This window comes from Mastomys coucha, unplaced genomic scaffold (assembly GCF_008632895.1).
Source record: "Mastomys coucha isolate ucsf_1 unplaced genomic scaffold, UCSF_Mcou_1 pScaffold20, whole genome shotgun sequence".
In the NCBI taxonomy this organism is placed as follows: domain Eukaryota; kingdom Metazoa; phylum Chordata; class Mammalia; order Rodentia; family Muridae; genus Mastomys; species Mastomys coucha.
In genome coordinates this window covers 4,592,823-4,608,354 of record NW_022196903.1, presented here as the reverse complement: position 1 = coordinate 4,608,354, position 15,532 = coordinate 4,592,823, and the positions used below count along the sequence as shown (strand labels likewise).

General features: G+C 36.5%; 1 protein-coding gene across 1 annotated transcript in view; it reads left to right on the top strand.

The window, feature by feature from the left end:
• The window catches only part of Col28a1 (collagen type XXVIII alpha 1 chain), a 172,346-nt gene that overhangs the window by 2,671 nt on the left and 154,143 nt on the right, over positions 1-15,532 (top strand). Inside the window, exons 2-6 of the mRNA XM_031380761.1 lie at positions 3,233-3,393; positions 6,190-6,746; positions 11,936-11,956; positions 13,103-13,159; positions 14,525-14,578. Of these exons, the coding sequence (XP_031236621.1) occupies positions 3,270-3,393; positions 6,190-6,746; positions 11,936-11,956; positions 13,103-13,159; positions 14,525-14,578 (813 nt within the window). The 5' untranslated portion in view covers positions 3,233-3,269. The remainder of the gene's footprint in view (positions 1-3,232; positions 3,394-6,189; positions 6,747-11,935; positions 11,957-13,102; positions 13,160-14,524; positions 14,579-15,532) is intronic.

Here is a 15,532-nt window from a genome sequence, read left to right as displayed (position 1 = left end):
TAGAAGCCCTTCAAGAGGAAACACAAAAATCCCTTAAAGAACTACAGGAAAACACAAACAAAGAGGTGAAGGAAATGAGCAAAACTATCTAGAATCTAAAAATGGAAATAGAAACAAAAAAGAAATCAGAAAGAGAGACAATCCTGGAGATACAAAACCTAGGAAAGAAATCAGGAGTCATAGACGCAAATATCACCAACAGAATACAAGAGACAGAGGAGAGAATCTCAGGGGCAGAAGACACCTTAGAAAACATTGACACAACAGTCAAAGAAAATGCAAAAAGCAAAAAGCTCCTAACCCAAAACATCCAGGAAATCCAGGATGCAATGAGAAGACCAAACCTAAGGATAATAGGTATAGAAGAGAATGAAGATTCCCAAGGTAATGGGCCAGTAAATATCTTCAACAAAATTATAGAAGAAAACTTCCCTAACCTAAAGAAAGAGATGCCCATGAACATACAAAAAGCCTATAGAACTCCAAATAGAGTGGACCAGAAAAGAAATTCCTCCAATCACATAATAATAAAAACACCAAATGCACTAAACAAAGAGAATTTTAAAAGCAGAAAGGGAAAAAAGGCAAGTAACATATAAAGGCAGGCCTATCAAAATTACACCAGACTTCTTACCAGAGACCATGAAAGCTAGAAGATCCTGGGCAGATGTCATACAAACTCTACAAGAACACAAATGCCAGCCTAAGTTACTATACCCAGCAAAACTCTCAATTACCATAGATGGAGAAAACAAGATATTCCATGACAAAACAAAATTTACACAATATCTTTCCACAAATCCAGCCCTACAAAGGATAATAAATGGAAAACATCAACATAAGGAGCAAACCTACACCCTAGAAGAAGCAAGAAAGTAATCTTTCAACAAATCCACACAAACCTAATTCCACCTCTTACAACAAAAACAACAGGAAGTAACAATTACTTTTTCTTAATATCTTAATATGAAAATTAATATTACCAACATATCCTAATCAATTAAAATCCAATAATATGAGGAATTAGAAATTTGTTGATTGTTATCCAATAGTCTCTCTAATTTGGTAATTGGAGAAATAGGTCCAATATTACATAATCCATATATACTTTCAGCTTGTTTGTTTGTGGCAGTGTTTTGCTGTGTACAACATAATGGTCCTGAGATTTTGCTTCTCCTATCTCAGTCCTATCTCAGTCTCTCTATTAGTAGTATTGTTTATTTCATGTTTTTACAGTATACTATGGTTTTCAGAACAGCTTACATATTTTAAAAGTATTTATATAACTAAAAGTAATGTAGACAATTAAATTGGGAGGTTGCTTGTAAGAGAACAACAAAGAGAGAGACTGAATGCTTTGCTTGATGTTTGTAACTCTTGTATCAAGTTACCATATTATGAGCCAAGATCTTAAGCTCTACTAAATAAATACAAAACAAATAAACAAAAACACTTTATATATTTATGTTCATTTAAGAAAACATTAGTAGTGATGTATTATTTTGAAATATACAGTTAATATGTTTGGAGTTATTTAAAATTTGTATTGAGAAAAACGTTTGTATTTTCAGTATTGCCATAGACAAGCATCTACATAAGACTGTTAAATTTATTGTTGTTTTATATCAAACAACTTTCACAATACTCATTTTATTGTTATAATATTTTATAAATTTTAAAGAATATGATAAAAAAAGATATTGTAGGTATTGAAGAAGGCATCTCTAGGAGGAGTTGGGGTACAAAAGGAAAGCAAGAATGTGATTTAATTCTATTTACTTAAAATATGTTTTTAAATGTTAACAAATTCAGATAAATTGAAATCATGTAACTTTTCTCATCATATTGCAATAAAACAAAAAAAAAAGCCAAAAAAAAGAGAGAGAAAAGAGAAAGGAATTATGGAAAGCTGAGGAACAATTTTATTCTAAGTTGACTTTTGAATTCATTGATGCTGTGCACATCATAGTAAGACTGAAAATGTAGTGGTTCTGTATGACCAAAGGAAGAGTTGAATTTACCAAGAATCAGTTATAATGAAAATGAGTATAACAAATATAAAGTCGTCTGAATTCACTCTGATAGATCTGGAAATGATAAAGCAGGTACTGAGATGGAACAGTCTGGGACTGAGAAATTGATCAATGGCATTCCTTATTCCTGGCTGTCTATAATATAGAAAGAAAGTAATACTGCTTAAATATAACTATTTCAATATAAATGAATACTTATTAAGAAATGTTTGGTCATGTACCATTGCTGAGGTTAGAAACTTTAAAAATCTCAGTATGAGTGTTTTATTTGTAACGTGAATGTGTGTGAGTGAGTGGAAGTATGTGTGAGTGAGTGTATGTGTGTGTGTGTGTGTGTGTGTGTGTGTGTGTGTGTGTGTGTAAAGGTCAGAGAATGGTTTTCTGAAGTTAGTTATCTCCTTATACTACATGGGTCCTAGAGAATCAAACTCAGGTCACCATGCTTGGTGTCAAGTTCCTTAACCCCTGAACCATGCTTTGTCCCATATCACAGCTTTTGACTCTACATGCTTGAAACTATGTATTTACATTTAATTAATTAATTAATTAATTAATTCTCTCTCTCTCTCTCCCACACACACATACACACACACACACACACACACACACACACACATACACAAGGTAATTTGTGTATATATTATGACTTCCAGTTAGTGTTTTTATGGGAGTCTTGAGTATACAAATGGGTCTCTGTTTTTTTGTGTCTTCTCTTGGGCTCTTTTTTCTCTGTTCGTTTATTTAGTCCAATTCTAATGTGTTAGTTCTTGTTTTATTATATCACATTACAATTCCTTAAAAATCTGTTTGTTTTCTTTTTTCTTTTTCTTTTCTTTTCTTTTTTAAGACTCATTTATTTATTTAGACTGTCACTCTCTTTAGACACACCAGAAGAAGGCATCGGATCCTATTACATATGATTGTGAACTGCCATATGGTTGATGGGAATTGAACTCAGGACCTCTGGAAGAGTAGTCAGTGCCTTTAATCTCTGAGCCATCTCTTCAGCCCACCTGTTTGTATTCTAATGAGAGACAGGGGATGGATCAAATGGGAGGGGAGATGGGGAAGGACTTGGATGAATAGAGGGAGGAGAAACTAACTGTAATCAAGAAATGAGAAAAATTATTTTCAAAAAAGGAAAAAAGGTAAATATTACCTCTTATGGAAGTATTTATAACTGAATTTTCTATTTCAAGGTGTTACCAGGCAGATGAATTTTTACCATCTACCATAATGAGGAGAAGAGACGTTGCCTTCTGTCTCCTGCTTTTGCCAGCTTGTATGACTCAAGCAGTGTATGGACAAAGAAAGAAAGGACCAAAGCCAAACACACTTGCAAGGAAAAACGACTTCCAGGGTAAAAAAAAGAAAGTTTTTCTTTTTTTTTTAAAGTTTTAGTTTTAGGCTGTGAAATCACTAACATAAAATTTTAAAATGGTGTTTGGTTTAAATAGCAAATCACGCGTGATATTCTGCTTGATGTACTTATACCACTGTAGTAATAAGCCTTAAATATTTAGATCACCTCAGAGATTTTAGAGCACTTTATTACATTTCAACTTCACTTGTAAATCAGAGAGCTTAAATGACATATTTAAGACCAGAGACAAATCAGCTATTTTTTCTCTTTTTTTCTTGGATATTTTCTTCATTTACATTTCAAATGTTATTCCCTTTCCCAGATTCCACCCCTCATGGGAAGCCCCATCCCATCCTCCCTCCCCCTGCTTCTATGAGGGTGTTCCTCTACCCACCCACCCACTTCCACCTCCCCACCCTCAGTTACCCTACACTGGGGCATCTATTGAGCCTTCATAGGACCAAGGACCTTTCCTCCCATTGATGCTTGACAAGACCATCCTCTGCTACATATGCAGCTGGAGCCATGTGTACTAGTTGGTTGATGGTTTAGTCCCTGGGAGCTCTGCGGGGTGTGTGTGTGTGTATGTATGCCTGGTTGGTTGATATTGTTGTTATTTCTATGGGGTTACAAACCCATTCAACTCCTTCAGTCCTTTCTCTAACTTCTTTCTTGGGAACCCCGCGTTCACTCCAATGGTTGGCTTCGAAAATCTACCTCTGTATTTGTAAGGCTCTGGCAAGGCCTCTCAGGAGACAGCCATATCAGGCTCCTTTCAGGATGTACTTCTTAGCATCCACAATAGTGTCTAGGTTTGATGACTGTATATGGGATGAATTCCCAGGTGAGATAGTCTCTGGGTGGCCTTTCCTTTAGTCTCTGCTCTACACTTTATGTCCATATTTGCTCCTGTGAGTATTTTGTTCTCATTCTAAGAAGGAGTGAAGTGCCTACACTTTGCTCTTCCTTCTTCTTGGGCTTCATGTGGTCTGTGAATTGTGTCTTGGTTATTTGGAGCTTTTGGGCTAATATCCACTTATCAGTGAGTGCATACCATGTGTGTTATTTTGCAGTTGGGTTATCTCACTCAGGATAACATTTTCTAGTTCTATCCATTTGCCTAAAAAAATCATGAATTCATTGTTTTTAATAGCTGAGTAGTACTCCATTGTGTAAATGTACCACATTTTCTGTATCCATGCCTCTGTTGAAGGACATCTGGGTTTATTCTAGTTTCTGGCTATTATAAATAAGGCTGCTATGAACATAGTGGAGCATGTGCCCTTATTACATGTTGGAACATCTTTTGGGTATATGCCCAGGAGTGGTATAGCTGGAGCCTTGGGTAGTACTATGTCCAATTTTCTGAGGAACTGCCAAACTGATTTCCAGAGTGGTTGTACCAGCTTGCAATCCCACGATCAAAGGAGGAGTGTTCCTTTTTCTCCACATCCTTGCCAGCATCTCTTGTCACCTGAGTTTTTTATTTTAGCCATTCTGAGGTGGAATCTCAGGGTTGATTTGCATTTCCCTGATGACTAAGGATGTTGAACATTTCTTTAGGTGCTTCTTGGCCATTTGCTATTCTTCAGTTGAGAATTCTTTGTTTAGCTCTGTACCCCATTTTTTAATAGGGTTATTTGATTCTTGGGAGTCTAACTTCTTGAGTTCTTTGTGTATATTGGATATTAGCTCTCTGTTGGATGTAGGATTGGTAAAGATCTTTTCCTCCTAATCTGTTGTTTGCTTTTTGTCCTATTGACAGTGTCCTTTGCCTTACAGAAATTTTGCAATTTTACGAGGTCCCATTTGTCAATTCTTGATCTTAGAGCATAAGCCATTGGTGTTCTGTTCAGGAAAATTTCCCCTGTGCCCATGTGTTCGAGGCTCTTCCCCATTTTCTCCTCTATAAGTTTTTATGTGGAGGTCCTTAATCCACTTGGATTTGAGCTTTGTACAAGGAAAGAATGAGTTGATTTGCATTCTTCTTGCTAATCTCCAGTTGAGCCAGCACCATTTGTTGAAAATGCTGTCTTTTTTCCACTGGATGACTTTAGCTCCTTTGTCAAATATCAAGTGACCATATGTGTGTGGGTTCATTTCTGGATCTTCAATTCTATTCCATCGATTTTCCTGCCTATCTCTGTACCAATACCATGCATTTTTGATCACTATTGCTTTGTTATACAGCTTGATGTCAGGGATGGTGATTCTCCCAGAAATTCTTTTATTGTTTTCTCTATCCTGGGTTTTTTTTTTTTTTTTTTTTTTTTGTTATTCCAAATGAATTTGCAAACTCTATGAAAAATTGAGTTGGAATTTTGATGGGGATTTCATTGAATCTGTAGATTGCTTTCAGCAAGATGGCCATTTTTACTATATTAATTCTGCCAATCCATGAGCATGAGAGATCTTTCCATCTTCTGAGGTGTTCTTTGATTTCTTTCTTCCAAGACTTGAAGTTCTTTTCATACAGATCTTTCACTTGTTTGGTTAGAGTTACACCAAAGTTTGTGATTTTAGACAAATTAGCTATTAAGAAACCGATCAGGAATTCATGTTCAAATATTATTTTCAAACTAAGTTTCTCTTCCTGTTATTATTTCTATGATGAATGCAGACATATTTTCTTATTTGGTTTCAAGGTACTAGTATGACACAACCCAAGTATTAGACAGACGTTTTTTGATTTACCTTTTGACACCTTTGCCTAGTGTTTGTTTAATTTTAAAAATATGCTGCACTTTCTCTTTTCTATGCTTTAAGTGGCATGACCTTTGTGTTCTCTTTCAGATGCCATTTGCTTTATAGATGTTGTCTTTATCTTGGACAGCTCTGAAAGCTCTAAAATTGTACTCTTTGATAATCAGAAAGATTTTGTGGACAGCTTGAGTGAGAAGCTTTTCCAGTTGACTCCTGGCCGTTCATTAAAATATGACATCAAACTGGCAGCCCTTCAGTTTAGCAGCTCAGTCCAGATTGATCCACCCTTGTCTTCTTGGAAGGATCTTCAGACATTTAAGCATCGTGTCAAGTCTTTGAATTTAATTGGGCAAGGTACCTTTTCTTATTATGCCATCTCCAATGCCACAAGGCTACTTAAAAGAGAAGGGCGTAAAGATGGCGTGAAAGTGGTTTTGCTGATGACTGATGGCATCGATCACCCCAAGAGTCCAGATGTCCAAAGTATTTCTGAAGATGCTAGAATTTTGGGAATATCATTTATCACTGTTGGACTTTCCACTGTGGTCAATGAAGCCAAACTTCGTTTGATATCTGGGGATTCTTCCAATGAACCCGTTCTACTATTGAGTGACCCAACACTTATAGACAAAATTTGGGAACGCCTGGTAAGTACCTAGAGGGTCAGAAAAAAAAATATATAATTTCTTGCTGTATAGTCATATCATGGTTATTTAAGAGTAGATACATGTTGACAAAGAAGGATTCCCATTGGATGCAGAACATGAATCTTTCTGGATTTTTTTTCCCACTACCATGACAATCTACTGGGGATATGTGAAGTTCATTCCCTGAAGCTACATCCCTAACTTTATTATACCCTGAGGATTTAGGAAAGGTTACTTTTAGAGCATATGCCATAGCCTACTGTTTACTTATCCTAAAATCCCATACATTGTTGACTTACATTGATCTGGTTATCAATCTGTTGCCTGCTTTATTTCTTTTAACCTTGTCCTTTCTTATCTCCCATTTGCATGATTACCTTTGACCGTTTTATCTATTTTCATGTCATAATACTTAAAAATTCAGACTTGCAATTTAAATTTATTTCTGTTTTCATTTCTTATACATTACAAGCCTTCTCTATTACTTTTCCTATTGCTTGGCAAAGCAATCTTAGAGAAGAAGAAACTATTTTCGTTAACTAATTGAAGGTAATCCTTAATAGGATTGAGCCTATTTAGACTGGAGTCAGAGATTACTGCCCAGCCCACAGTTCCCAGGGGAGTCTCATCAAGAGCAAGCATTTCACATGAAACTTGAGGTGCTAGGGCAATACCTAGTCCTGCCTGTGTCCTTGGCATCCACGCCTCTCAGCTGTCCATCACATACAAGGGGAACTCCTGGGAAGGTGAACATTTAGTAGGTTGTCATTTCTTCCCCTTCTTTGTCTCTAGTGTGAGAAGAGCTGACTCCATAAGGCACAGAGCAGGCAGCTCCTTGTTTGGCCAGATGTTCAGGCACAGCTCCTTGTTTGGCCAGATGTTCAGGCACAGCTCCTTGTTTGGCCAGATGTTCAGGTGCAGGATGTTGCTAGTCCTGACCAGATCCTTGAGAAAATTCCTCATTTAATCTATGTTCATTACATTCTTAGGTGGCATTTTAACTTTTTATATTGAAATTCTTATGTGGTTAGGCTTTAAAAAAAGTATAGGCATGATTTAAGAACAGAAATGTGTTACAGTACACAATTCCATGGATTTTGACAGGTACACACAGTCATGTAACCACCAACATAATGAGAATGTAGACATTTCTATTACTTATAAATGCCTACTCAAACTTCCTTGTGGTCACTCTCTGTCCTCTGACCCCAGAGCTACTGATCTGATTTTTGTCACTCTGGATTAGCATACACTTCATACCACTTTACAGAAATAAACCCATATCATATAAACCCATATCATATGTACCCATCTGTGTTTGGCTCCTTTTACTTAAAGAACTAATTTTGAAATGAATTTAGGTCATTTTGGGGAGATCAGCAGCTTACTCATTTTTATTGCAATGCTCAATTTAGTTGGATTTAATGGACACAATTGTCCAGAATAAGTAGGTTTTTTTTCAGGAACCATGATTAATAAAGACAAATCTCTCAGCACCTTTTATAGGAAGTATCATGTAAGAGCCCCTGAGAAGGAACATTTCAGCTCTAAATTATCAAAGAGGATGCAGTGATTCCTATTGAAGAGAATGTGCAAAGTATCTTATTGTTAAGTTTATTGTAATTTACATGTGAAACAAATTCAGTCTAATGTTCTAGATATATCACTTAGTCCTTTAAAAGAATAAGACAGTATAAAAGTTAATATTTAAAAATCTGGAAGTCAATGTTGAGACTAATTAAAATTTCTTTTTCTGGACACTTTAAAAACATGAATTTAAGGCATTCTTTTTACCACATAAGGATCAATTTGCCATTTTCTGTGTCATCTTTAGAATCATGGAATCATATGCTTTTTATTCATTAGCTGTGGTCACTTCCGATTTTTTCTAGGCTTCATTTTTTTTTAAAAGATGTTTATTTCTGTCCTGTTTCAGATTTTGTAGCAGCAAATTTTGCTCCTAAGTTAAATTACAAAAGCTTTTGTTGTTATTACGGAGCTTGCTGGCTTTTGCTCCCACCCCATTAGTTATAATATTAATAACTTTGTCAATTCTTCATATTTCCTCTACCACCTTTTATAGCATTGGCCTTGTACTAATTCACAAAATTAGCCACTCCCCTCCAGCCTTCTATTTTGACCACTATCCTATTATACAAATCTGAACCCATTGACACAGTGTACCTCTTTCATTTTAGTGAGAAAATTTCTCTATTTCTTCTTCTCACTGAAATTCAAATTTGAACAGAACTTACAAGCCATAACTCAAACTGAAATTTGTAGACTGCCCTTGAAGACACCCTTCCCCCATGACCGTGTGCTTTCCCAGTTGCTCACATAGCCAACCTCCTCCTCACGGATAGGAATCCCACTCCCCAGGCAGCCAACTCTATCCATTGGATGCTTCTGTTCTTTCCCTTGGAATATCCCTTCTCACTGCCGTCTTTGTCTTATTGCCCACACTAGTCTTTATGACTCTTTCCTCCAACAAACTTTGACATACAGAGCAGCATACCATCTGGGCATTAGTTGGTCCCTTTCATTCCTTTCTTCAGAATCACCCAGACAGCCCCACCTATTCCAAGAAATTATTACTGGCTCCCACTCTCCTTGCTGAAGGCTTCCTACACTGCTTTCAGTATGTTGTCCCCAGTCCCAAAGCTTCTGACTGTAGTGCCCTTAGGGATGAGGCTTTGTTCTTTGTTTGAAACAGTCTTATTTATTATGAGCGTTGGGTTCATTTCTGTTTTGATAGAAATATAAGTTTCAGAAAATGTAAAAACAAATGAACTGCAAAAATTGTCTTTTATATCTTTTAAAGCTCTAAAGAGAAATATAATGAAATAAAACTACATTTCCAAAGGGAGAGCTGAAAAAGGGCATAAGTATGGTGAAAGAATAAATTTGAAAACTAAGAATGTCAAGAGCCCAGTGTGGTGGCTAACGGCCATGGTCCTAGCACGTGGGATGTCAAGGAAAGATTGTCATGACTTTGAGGTCACTTTGGGCTACACAATGAATTCTAGCCAGCTTGGGCTACATAGTAAGACTGTTTCAAATTTTAAAAAAAATACATAAAATGATAAAGATATTACTTATTGTAAAAATTTTGTAATGTCAAAACTAGACTACTTTCAAAATGTATAGACTACTACTAGAGCTTATGTTGCACCTCCTGAACTATCTCAAAGTTTTTCTTTTCCTTCTTTTTCCAAGGGAAAGGTTTTGATGTGTGTTTTAAGTATTTTTCATGTGTATGTATATGTCAGATGTGCATACATTCATGTGGAAGGGTGCTCAGGTTTTTTTGGAAGTCCCCATGCTTGATTATTGTAAAACCAATAAGCTCACTTTAACTGTTGAATATGACTTCATTTATTGATCCAGTTTTTTACTATTATGAATTATAATGAATACTGAAACATACAGACATCATTCAGGCAGCATAGGCAGGTGATGAACATCTCTTCAGTTCTGTAGACACAACCAGCTAACTCTTCTGAAGGATAGCATCTCTCAGTGCATCTGAGCTCTACTCTCTCTCTGTGGGCTGCTGCTTTTGAAGAAACAAGAATGCCACTTGCAGGCTGGATTTACATGTCTGGGAATATAAAAATCAGTTGTCAGCTGAGGTGCTAGATAAGACACTTAACGTCTATGGATAACATCTAGTATTAGAATTTGAAAGCTTATGAGACTATGTGGTTAAAAGCCTTCCTCTTTTCTCTATGGGGAAAAATTGCCTGCAGTGACTGATCGAAAACAGCATGCTAGTTGTAAGTAAAGCAGGAAAAAAAAACTCAGGGTGACACTTAATTCTCAGTCCAAATTCTCAGTCCCTATCATTAGAGCCTCTTAGGGCATTTTGCTGTCTCTTCCCTCTTTGGGATTAGGATGATTTAAAATAGAAACAGTGAAGCAAATTAAAGGCAACAGCCTCCATAAAGGTACATGTTCTAGTTTGGCTTTCTCATTAGCTCCTTCCTGCTTTATGGCAAATGTTCCCATACATTTCCCCTCACGTCTCTGTATTATCTTATATAAACTGCCCTTTTCAGATTGAGCCACAAGGCAGTACTTAACTCCTGACTTCTTTCTTTAAAAGGGCTAGTTATCTCTTCTAGCACAAATTCTTTCTTTCCATGTTTATCTTCCCACAAGTTCTGTAGTACTCTTGTCAGGCAGCATCCTACTGAACTATAGACAACAGTGAGGCCTGTGTGGGATAAAACATAGGTTGTGCCATGGAAATTATGAATGTTGCAAAGTTCTGAGAACATTCTGTTTACTTCTTCTTTGAGGTGAGTGAAAGTGTCACTGAGGATCACCAGGACACTCAGCTAAGTCACATTTCCTTAATCCAGAAGTTAGCCTGCTCTCTCCTCTTCTCTCTCTCACTCCTTCTCTCTATCAGAGCAACATGTATAATTATTTTTATAATAATACTTTTCGTTGTGGCACATAAAACTTTTTACGGTTTAATTCCTCCTAGGTTATAAATGTAGTTTTCTTTTATGTAAATAATGCATGTTGTTATAAACTATTTATTTCACAAAGTATTACTTTTAATGCTATTGTGGAGGCTGCATCTCTCTTTCTCATATTGAACTTTTATAAAAAGAATATCATATTTGAGGCTCTTGAAAGTTTGAGTGGAAAATCCTTACTCCTCCTTTCTAATGTTCTATTTTTGAGTTTTAACATACTTTTCTAAGACGTACTAATAAATTCATAAGATACCAATTCCAAAAATCAGTGTCTTAATGCCAAAATCCAAATGCAAACATGTATAGGGCTGGGGACAAGGAAATATGTAATTATTTATTTTCCTAAGTCTTTGTGGGCAAAAGTGAGAAGTTTCTCTTTACAATCAATTAAGTTTGAAGCTAAATTATAGAGAGAATAGAGCTGATGAAAGAAACAAAAGCTAAAGCACAGGCTGCAAAGATACAGTTCCTAGGAAACAGAGTAATTTTGAATTTTAGTGCCCCTCATGTCTCCTATTATTATATGGCTGAGAGCGCTCCTTGGGTGGCTGGCCAGCTTTATTGCTTTTACAAGGTTAAAAAGGCTAAATTGCTATTCTTCTTGGAAATTGCATATCCCATAGGGAATAGTTAAGACTAATAAGGGGCTGGAAGCAGAACTATTAATTGAATTAATGTTTCATTCCTTTTACTCCCTTCTAGGATGTCTTATTTGAAAGGAAGGTAAGTGCCACATGCCTTATTACTATGAATTACTCTAAAACTTGGATTAGCAGACCAATGTTGTGATTCACATAAGGTGTGACTAAATAAAAGTGTGAAATTCTTTTGAAAATGAACTACTTTATTTTGAGGAAGCCACATGGTTTTATTTTTATGCCTCTGTATTACTTTGAGGAAACCACGTGGTTTTGTTTTTATGTGACTATATTTCAACTGTAGGTTAGAAACTTTTAGAAAAACTAGAATATCATTTGAGACATTATTTTAGAGATCCATGCAACCCAACTGACAAAATGTCTAATTTGACATGGGTTCTTTTATTCTAAGCATGGATCAGACTCTCATTGTTTGGAAGGTGTTCCTGGTATTGGCCAGCATCAAGCTAGTGTTCAATCCCTTGGGGTTTGGTGGTAGAGCTTGGAGCTCATTTACTTTTCCTGTTTTGAAGAGAACTGAGCCAGATGAGAGGAACCAATCAGAGCACATCGCAAAGGAAGGTAGCTAGCAGTTACCTGTTGGTAAGGACATAGTACAGCAGGTGGTTATGAGCCAGCTAGCAGCTACCTGTTGGTAAGTACAACAGGTGGTTATGAGCTAGCTTGCCAAGGACTCCTGAACTAGATACTAGAACTAGGTACCATGCAAAGACACAGGGAAAACAATCACTTTGTCATGTTTGAGCCTCTTAGGCAGCTTTTATACAACTAATTCTGTTTTCAGACATGTTAAGATAAAGAAAAATGTGCATCTTGAAATTTATATAAATATTGTTCAAATCATATTTTCTTTGGCTGAATAGGGAGAAATTAATATTTACATACGATTGGGCTGTGATGTGTTATTAAGAGAATGAATAGAAAATCTAAAATTCAACAGAAAAATGGTTATTTTTTCTATTTTAACCAGTCTCTTTCTATAAATACATTGGTAAATACATGGTAGAACATTTATTTTATTTAATCATGGCAAAACTTAATAATACTTCAATAGTTGGCTCTTAGTTGGTTCTGAGTTTGTCTTGGATAATTTCATAGAGAGAAACTTTCTTCAAGGGAGTTTCAGTCAGTTACATATTGGCTAATGTTTGGCATGCTATTGTATCCTGTATTTCACTGTGAATTAATATTGTGTTTCTTGCTGATTCAGTGTGAACACAAGATCTGCAAATGTGAGAAGGGAGAGCCAGGTGACCCAGGGCCTCCTGTGAGTAGATATGTATGCTCAACTTGGGGTTGATGAAGGCAGTAGTGAAATTATTTTCAGAGAGAGCTTTTCGGTGTCATTTCTTTATTTGAAAATTAGAGCCAGAATTTCTCAGTGATGAGACAAAAACATAGAAAGAGCTAACACATGACAACAGTGGTTTAGGTGATGTTTCATCTCACTAGAAACAAATGGCAGCATCCATTCTAGAAGCCGCATCCATTTCAGCAATCCAGTGATGCAGCTCCATGTAGCTTCGTGGGAAGAACCTGGTTAGGATGCTTTGGGGATTGAGGGGAATTCTGTAAAGTTGAAGCAACCACTTAGCAACTGAAGTGGAGGCACTCACCATAATGATTGCCTCTGCCAGTTGTGTCAGAAACCATCTCCACTGCTTGTTCACTTGTCTGTGTGATTCAAAGTCTTGTCCTAAGAATTTGGAAGTCTGGAGAACAGGTTTCACAAAGTGTGTGGACGACATGTTTTGAGCTAGTGCTAGTGTTTGAAAGTGTTGGCAAGAATACATACTCTGAGTGTGAGGGAGTGTGACAAGTTTCCCCCGGCACTTAGGTTCAGACTTTACAGGGCTTTTAAAAATATTATGTTCTAAATAACTCTACCAGTCAAAGCATTAGAGAATGGGAATTTATTTCTCACAAAATACAAAGTTGTATCTATTATGTGATAATCAATAGAAGTTGACTTAACTAAAGTGAAGATTTAGCCTTCTTTTCCCATAAAGCTGTTGTTTAACTTATTACATTAAGAGATTCCCATGACGAGTGGGCAAGAAAACTCACCACTGGGAGCTAAATTGATAAGTCCCATCACTCCATACTGTACTGTCACATATTCATAGGAGTAAATCATTTACTTCAGTTTATTTAGTGCCCTCAAAACCAGTTCTCAAGAAAGGAATTTTTTTGGTGGTGTTTGGAACAGGGTGGAAGAGTTCCCCTTTCTTATATATGGATTTGGTCTCCTGGATCTGAACTTCTTTGTTCACGGGCAAACAAGCTGGGTTGGTAGCTGTCCACAGCAGCCCAGAGCAGAAACCACCCACCTCAACCTCTATCTGTTCAGTCTTTAAATGCCTGTGAATAAGTTTAATTTTGTTAGGAAAATATCTGACAAATAACTGGGAAAAAAGTCATAGTTGGGAAGACAAATATTATCCTCTTTTGTGCGAGCCCAGAGACTGTATAGAGAAAGTTTGCAGTGTTCTTGGTACAATTATGAGGAACAGAATTGAGTATTAGCTTGCCTGGTTAAAACTCCAAGGTCTCCTATTTTTGGTCAGAAATTATTCAAAAATATAGAAAACTGATACTTAATAAGAAGAATCTTTTCTCCATCTGCTTTCAGGGTACCCATGGAAACCCCGGTATCAAAGGTGAGCGTGGACCAAAAGGAAATCCGGTAAATTAATAAACAGTTTTTTTTTTTTTAAGTTAAAATAGCTTGTATATTTATTTAGAGACTGTTCTGGTTGGTTTGGATTGTTTTTGTCGACTTGACACAAGTTAAAGTTATCTGGGGAGAGAAACCTCAGTTGAAAAAAATGTCTCCATCCAATCGCCTATAGGCAGCTCTGTAGGGCACTTTCTTGATTAATGATTGAAGTAGGTGGGCTAGTCACATAGCAGGTGCCACCCCTGGACAGGTGGTTCTGAATTATGTAAGAGAGCAGTCTGAGTAAGCTGTGAGCAGCAAGCCTAGGTAAGCAGCTTTCCTCTATGACGTCTGCTTCAGTTCCTGTCCCCTGCCTTGAATTCTAGCCCAGAATTCTCTCACTGATGGAATATGACCAGAGAGTTATAAGCTGGAATAAACCTTTCCTTCTCCAAATTCCTTTAAGTCAGAGTTTTATCACATCAATAGAAGCTCTAACTAAAACTAAGTCACTCTTGATTGACCAGGAGCTCACTCTGAAGCCCAGGCTGACCTTGAATTTTTCCCAGTGTTCTTGCCTCAGACTCCTGAGTGCTGGGATTAGAGGTATGAGACACCGCATTCCGCTAATGTGAGTCAGCTGCTGTAGTATGTGAAAATGTTATACTGCCTGATAAATACCAGGCTTCTGATAACTAAAGGGGCAAATGATGTAACCCATTTTTAAAGAAAGGAAATAAAGTGAATAAAGGAGGAAATAGAGATTTTCATTAAGTTAATAAAAGAAATTTGACTAAGCAAAAGGGTCCTCTTTAATAATAACTATTTGTATTTTCAGAAAGTTTGATCCAGAGGATTTTTTTTTTAAAGAAAAACATTTCTACTTCATGCGTCTTATTTTTTGGTGTTTTGTGTTTCAAGAAGTATGTCCTTTCTTTCTTTGTTTCTTTTATTCTTTCTTTTTTCCTCTCCTCTCCTCTC